At 42.0% G+C, this 6,859-nt stretch overlaps 1 protein-coding gene across 1 annotated transcript; it reads right to left on the reverse strand.

The window, feature by feature from the left end:
• Positions 1–263: 263 nt before the first annotated feature.
• LOC115984271 (organic cation/carnitine transporter 3-like) lies at positions 264–6,485 on the reverse strand. The gene is made up of 2 exons (XM_031107234.1): positions 5,510–6,485; positions 264–913 (listed from the first exon to the last, which is right to left on the reverse strand). Exons 1-2 carry the CDS (start codon positions 6,467–6,469, stop codon positions 299–301), a joined length of 1,575 nt encoding a protein of 524 aa, XP_030963094.1. The 5' UTR covers positions 6,470–6,485; the 3' UTR covers positions 264–298.
• Between the last annotated feature and the right edge of the window lie 374 nt (positions 6,486–6,859).

Consider the following 6,859-nt stretch of genomic DNA (forward strand, 5'->3'; position numbering starts at 1 on the left):
CACGTTATTCACACAGTGAAACATAAATAAATAAATAAAATTTTAAAAAGAGAGAATTTGTATTTACTTTTTATATGGTTAAAATCCAGGCCAAATTCACATACACTCAGAAAAGAAATTAAAAAAAAAAAAAAAAAAAGATGCAACCAAATCAATATTATGAAATTCTTCAACAACAAAAAAAAAAAAAAAAAAAAAAAAAAAAAAAAATTCTGATGAAAGATAAATGTTTATCTTAAAGATTTTTGACCAATCAATGCACACAATTTTTACATAATTTGAGATAACCAACAGCTAATTAAGCCAATAGATCACCTTCACCATTACGACTTGCCTTCACTTTTCGTTCCTCCTCATCCATTGTATCACAAAGTGCTCTACCTCTTGTCTCCGGTAAAAATACTGCCAACAGCCCACAACAGCCTATCACCCACCCGAACACCCCATAGGATAAACCTCCATCTCTTCTCTCTTCAGCTACTAGCATCGGACCAAACACACCACCAAACACAACTGCTTGTCTCACCAATGAAGTTGCTGAGTTCCTCACACAAGTAGGGAACAACTCTATTGTGAATATGAATAATATACTTAACGCAGTGCAACAACTGAAGAAGGATAATAGCTCAAGTCCAATCCTCATTCTTGTCCACACCTCACCTTTTAAAGCACAAATAATACTGAAAATCCCACTAAGTGTAGTGAAAGCAAGCACAGAAAATTTTCTGTTCAACTTACCAATAAGCAAGATAGTGATCAATGAAGATGGTATCTCAGATAAGGCATTTAATGTGACACTCAAGTAGAGATTGAATGACAAGTTTCCTAGGCCTAATGGCATGCCATAGTACACCATTCCAATCCCAAAACCAATCGCCAAAACCGGTAACAATCTTCGGAGAGCCCATCTTATCTGCACTGTTAATGTATATTATGTTATGGGCTTTAGGCCCAATTAGGTTACTTGTATAGCACACTGGTACTTGTACTACACTCTACTTGTACTGCACACATATGCCTCCTATATAAAGGCAGTGATGTATATTCTTTAATTCATGAAATACAATACAATCATTCAGTATTTCTAACATGGTATCAGAGCCATTGCTCTAACCTTCTTGTGTCTTGCAGTCCTGTCTTTGTTGGTGTTTTCCGCTGCCTCGACTTCTTCGGTCAGTAAACCTTTTTTTTTTGTGCCCTCAGAGGTGCCAAGGTTGAATCTTCACCGTCAGAAGCTCGATCACCGCCACCAAGATCACTGCCTCCGTCAAGTCTTCCACATCAGACCTCCGATTAAGACATAAGAAATATCAACGTCTAGATTTTCAACCGATCTACACACAGCCGCCGGAATCATCATCATCTGACCTCTCACGCACCGCCACGCGCCGGTCAAAGATTCGGCCGCTTTTCCACGCGCCGTCTGTGTTGCTCCGATCATCTCACCGCCGCAGTCATCGGATTCGTCTTGCTCCGATCTACATCACCGGCGAAGAATCAGCATCATCAGGCGTTCCACGCGCCCTCACGCGCCGACAGAAGTTTCGGCGAAGATTGGACCACGCGCCTCACGCGCCGCTGGGTCATCTGCTGACGTCATCGCTGACGTCATCTCTGCCACGTCATCATCTACGTCAGCCCTAGCTGACGTCATCCGATAACGTCATCTTGTTGACGTCATCACTGGAGTTGACCTTTGACCGTTGACCGTTGACTCTGACCGTTGACCGTTGACTTTTCTGCAGAGTTGACTTTTTGCAGTCCAGGTGCTCCTTACCCAGTTTTTCGCGTAGATTTCGTTTTTGCAGTCTATTTTTGCATATTTTGCTTCAAAATGAAGAATAAGGACAAGTCTTCTTCCTTTTGCAACAATCGTCGCCGACAATCCAACAAACGTTTTTGTAATTTTTGCAAACGTTTTGGCCATAATATTGAGACGTGCTTTCAACGCAACAAATCAGTTGTTTCCATTTCTGCTGCTACTGTTGCTAACACTAAGAGTGTCCAACCTATGGCTCCCGTCTCTGCAAAGTCTCAGTCTTCTGGATCCACTTTCACCATTTCCAGAGATGACCTTATAAATATCATCGCCAATGTCATTCGTATGGTTGGTAATGCATCTTATTCCTCTTCTCTCTCAGCTTTATCTGGTATGTCTCCTACCTCTTGGCTTATGGATTCTGCTTGTTGCAATCACATGACACCTCACTCGTCCTTATTCTCTGAACTTAAACCTGCACCACACCCTCTTAATATTCGCACAGCAAATGGTTCCACAATGTCTGGTCATAATATAGGCTCTGTTTCGACCTCTAACCTCTCGGTTCCTGGAGTCTTTAATGTTCCTGACCTTTCTTACAATTTGTTTTCTGTGGGACAATTAGCTGAGTTGGGTTATCGCATTATCTTTGATTATTCTGGGTGTATTGTGCAGGATCCAAGGACGGGACAGGAGCTTGGGACCGGTCCCAGAGTTGGGCGTATGTTTCCCGTGGACAACCTTCGTCTTCCACTTGTTGCTCCTGTTTCTGTTGCTGCAGCTACCGTAGTTTCTTCTGTTCCTTCCCTTGCACTTTGGCATGCTCGACTTGATCACGCATCTTCCTCTCGGGTACAACAATTGGCTTCTAGAGGTTTGTTAGGTTCAGTGTCTACCGAAAATTTTGATTGTGTCTCATGTCAGTTAGGAAAACAACCAGCCTTGCCTTTCAATACTAGTGAATCAATAACAACTGATATCTTTGACCTTATTCATTCTGATGTTTGGGGGCCTTCCTCTGTCTCTAGTATTGGTGGGTCTCGATATTTTGTTGTCTTTGTTGATGATTACTCTCGCTATAGCTGGATTTTTAATATGAAACATCGTTCTGAATTATTGCAAGTATATTCTAATTTTGCAAAAATGGTTGAAACTCAGTTTTCCAAACGCATCAAAATTTTTCGATCTGATAATGCTCTTGAATATACTCAATATGCTTTCCAAGCTGTTTTGCATTCCTATGGCACTGTTCATCAACTAACTTGTCCAGGTACCTCTCAGCAAAATGGTAGAGCCGAACGGAAACTTCGTCATATTCTTGACACTGTTCGTGCTCTCCTTCTCTCTGCCAAAGTTCCTGCTCCTTTTTGGGGCGAAGCTGCTCTTCATGCTGTTCATGCTATTAATCGCATTCCGAGTCCGGTTATCCAAAATCAAACTCCATATGAGCGCCTTTTTGGGTCATCTCCAGACTATCACCACCTTCGCTCCTTTGGTTCTGTTTGTTTCGTTCTTCTTCAGCCACATGAGCATAACAAACTTGAGCCTCGGTCAAGGCTTTGTTGTTTTCTTGGCTATGGCGAAACTCAAAAGGGGTATCGGTGTTATGACCCTGTCTCTCATCGTCTTCGTGTTTCCCGCAATGTTGTCTTTTGGGAACATCGCCTCTTTGTTGAGCTCTCTCACTTTCGTGCCTCCTTATCTTCCTCCTCTGTTTTAGATATTTTTCCAGATGAGGCACATATTCCTTCTATAGCTGCTCCTGATCCTCCTGTAGTTGCTCCTGATTCTCTTGTAGACTTCTCTGTCCAACCACCAGATATCACTGATCCCTTTCCTAGTTCACCCTTTAATGAACAGGTGGAAGATGAACAGGTTGAAGACGAGCTACCCAACCCCAACCCTGAGCTTGGGTCCCCTGCTCCTGCTCCGCCTGAAGATCTTGCACAAGACATTCCACCTCGTCACTCAACTCGAGTAAGATCTATTCCTGCACATTTACTTGACTATCATTGTTACACTGCTCTTGCTACACTACATGAGCCTCACACCTATCGTGAGGCTTCCACTGACCCTTTATGGCAGATTGCAATGAAAGAGGAACTTGATGCATTATCTAAAAATCATACTTGGGATTTGGTGACACTCCCTCCCGGGAAATCTGTGGTTGGTTGTAAGTGGATCTACAAGATTAAGACTCGCTCTGATGGGTCCATTGAGCGCTACAAAGCTCGTCTTGTTGCAAAAGGTTTTACACAGGAGTATGGGATTGATTATGAAGAGACCTTTGCTCCGGTTGCTCGTATCTCATCTGTCCGTGCCCTCTTAGCTGTTGCTGCTGCCCGTAAATGGGATCTTTTTCAGATGGATGTCAAAAATGCATTCCTTAATGGGGATTTACATGAAGAAGTTTATATGCAACCTCCTCCTGGTCTCTCTGTTGACTCAAACAAGGTTTGTTACCTTCGACGTGCACTTTATGGCCTTAAACAAGCTCCACGAGCTTGGTTTGCTAAATTCAGCTCTACCATCTCTCATTTGGGTTACATGGCCAGTCATTATGATTCTGCCTTATTTCTTCGTCGCACTGACAAAGGCACTATTTTACTTCTCCTATATGTGGATGATATGATCATAACTGGTGATGACCTCAGTGGCATTCAAGAACTCAAGGATTTTCTCAGTCAGCAATTTGAGATGAAAGATCTTGGACATCTCAGCTACTTCTTGGGTCTTGAAATCACTCATTCTACTGATGGACTTTATCTTACTCAAGCTAAGTATGCTTCTGAACTCTTGTCTCGAGCTGGACTCACTGATAGCAAGACTGTTGACACTCCAGTTGAGCTTAATGCGCATCTGACTCCCTCAGGGGGGAAACCATTGTCTAATCCCTCTCTTTACAGACGATTGGTTGGCAGCCTAGTTTATCTCACAGTTACTCGTCCAGACATCTCCTATGCTGTTCATCAGGTGAGCCAGTATCTGTCTGCTCCACGATCAACTCACTATGCTGCTGTTTTGCGCATTCTTCGATACTTGAAGGGCACCCTCTTTCATGGCCTTTTCTACTCAGCTCAGTCTCCTCTTGTACTTCGTGCATTCTCTGATGCTGATTGGGCAGGAGATCCTACTGATCGCAGGTCTACTACAGGTTATTGTTTTCTCCTTGGTTCTTCTTTGATTTCTTGGCGAAGCAAGAAACAAACTTTTGTGGCCCGCTCCAGTACTGAAGCAGAATATCGTGCTCTTGCTGATACCACATCTGAGCTCCTTTGGCTACGATGGCTCCTTAAGGATTTGGGTGTGTCCACCTCCTCTGCTACTCCCCTTTATTGTGACAACCAGAGTGCCATTCATATTGCTCATAATGATGTCTTTCATGAACGGACTAAACACATCGAGATTGATTGTCATTTTATCCGTTATCATCTTGTCCATGGTGCTCTTAAGCTTTTCTCCGTCTCCTCCAAAGATCAACTTGCAGATATCTTCACCAAGTCACTTCCTAAGGGACGCACTCGTGATTTGGTTGACAACCTCAAGTTGGTCTCACATCCACCTTGAGTTTGAGGGGGGCTGTTAATGTATATTATGTTATGGGCTTTAGGCCCAATTAGGTTACTTGTATAGCACACTGGTACTTGTACTACACTCTACTTGTACTGCACACATATGCCTCCTATATAAAGGCAGTGATGTATATTCTTTAATTCATGAAATACAATACAATCATTCAGTATTTCTAACATGCACCAACATCTTTATAGTCGAGAAAACATTCCCATTATTCCATCTTTCTTCCTGAAACGAAACCTCAGAGAAGCTCCAAGTTAAACAACTACTATGGCTAGGTGTTGCAATGCTTTTCAACGTGGCAACTGCTTCCTCTTTTCGTCCACGCACAAAGAGCCATCTGGGAGACTCACGAACAAAGAAGTGAACCAGCATAGAATAAAATATTCCTGGGATAGAAGTCCATAAATAAAGATATCTCCAAGATGAACCTCTATTCAAATAAGCTATAGCTGGTAGTGATAAGAAGCCAATTGAGAAACAAAAGAATCCCATCACACCCACTTGGCCTCGCCACCTCTTACCCACAAGCTCAGCCGTTAACACAAGTGCAGAAGTTCCAATTGTTGCACGGCTAAACCCACAAATCAATCTTAAAGTTGAGTAAACCCATATGTTGGTGGAGAAGACAGTAAGCAAAGAAGATAGGGACATGGTTAGGCATGAAAGAAAGATCATGTTTTTGCGACCAAGTGAGGAATCAGCAAGTGTGGCAAGAACGAATCCACCCACTAGGCAACCCATGAAGAAAGATGATGCAGGCAAGCCAGTGATAATAGAAGAAGAACATTCTAATTTCCATTCTGATATGATTGATGTATAGGAAGGCCAATCCCATGCCCATGAATTTTTTGGAAGATAGCAAATGTTGGAGACCGAGTTGCAACCATGTTGATGAGTAGTACAGTGCCATTTTGGGTATGCATCAGTGAAGACACTGATGAATGTTTGTTGTGCATCAAATAGCCATGCCAAGTTTACAAGCAGAGTTTGGAAGAATTGGGCCCACCCAAATACTCCTATACACCGTTCAATGGTGGAATCCAGGGATGGATGGTATTTCTCTAGAGGTGGGGTGGTGCTTTGTGACTCGGCCGAGTTGGGTTGGGAGAGAAGTGGTGTTGAATCGGCCATTTCGAACTATGTTTATGAAAAGGTTGAATTGGAGTGAGAGAAATGTGAGTGAATAAAGGCTTAGGCTAAGGAGAGGCGAGAGTCTAAAACTGTATGCCACGTCTAGCATCTATGTATGACATACATCGCACATTACTTAACCTTGGAAAAATATTGTAGCATCTATGTCTATGTATGACTCATTACTTAACCTTGGAACAATACTGTATGGGTTTTGATTGTCATGCATCCATTGTTTCCTTCTTTCTTTCTTTTTTTTTTTTTTTTTTTTTTTTTTTTTTTTTTTTTTTTTTTTTTTTTTCCAGCTACTTTTATATGTTAAAATTTAAACATTTTTCATCGAATATATGTTTGAAATAATGAATATAAATATTTTCCTAATATTTTATT

Source organism: Quercus lobata, chromosome 4, assembly GCF_001633185.2.
Source record: "Quercus lobata isolate SW786 chromosome 4, ValleyOak3.0 Primary Assembly, whole genome shotgun sequence".
Lineage (NCBI taxonomy): Eukaryota > Viridiplantae > Streptophyta > Magnoliopsida > Fagales > Fagaceae > Quercus > Quercus lobata.

Bases quoted from the DNA above. Each gene is read 5' to 3' on its own strand.
- LOC115984271 (XM_031107234.1), bottom strand. From the start codon at position 6,469: ATGGCCGATTCAACACCACTTCTCTCCCAACCCAACTCGGCCGAGTCA. The intron at 914-5,509 runs GTTAGAAATACT...TTAACAGTGCAG, and splicing joins CTATAAAGATGTTGGTGCAT to ATAAGATGGGCTCTCCGAAG.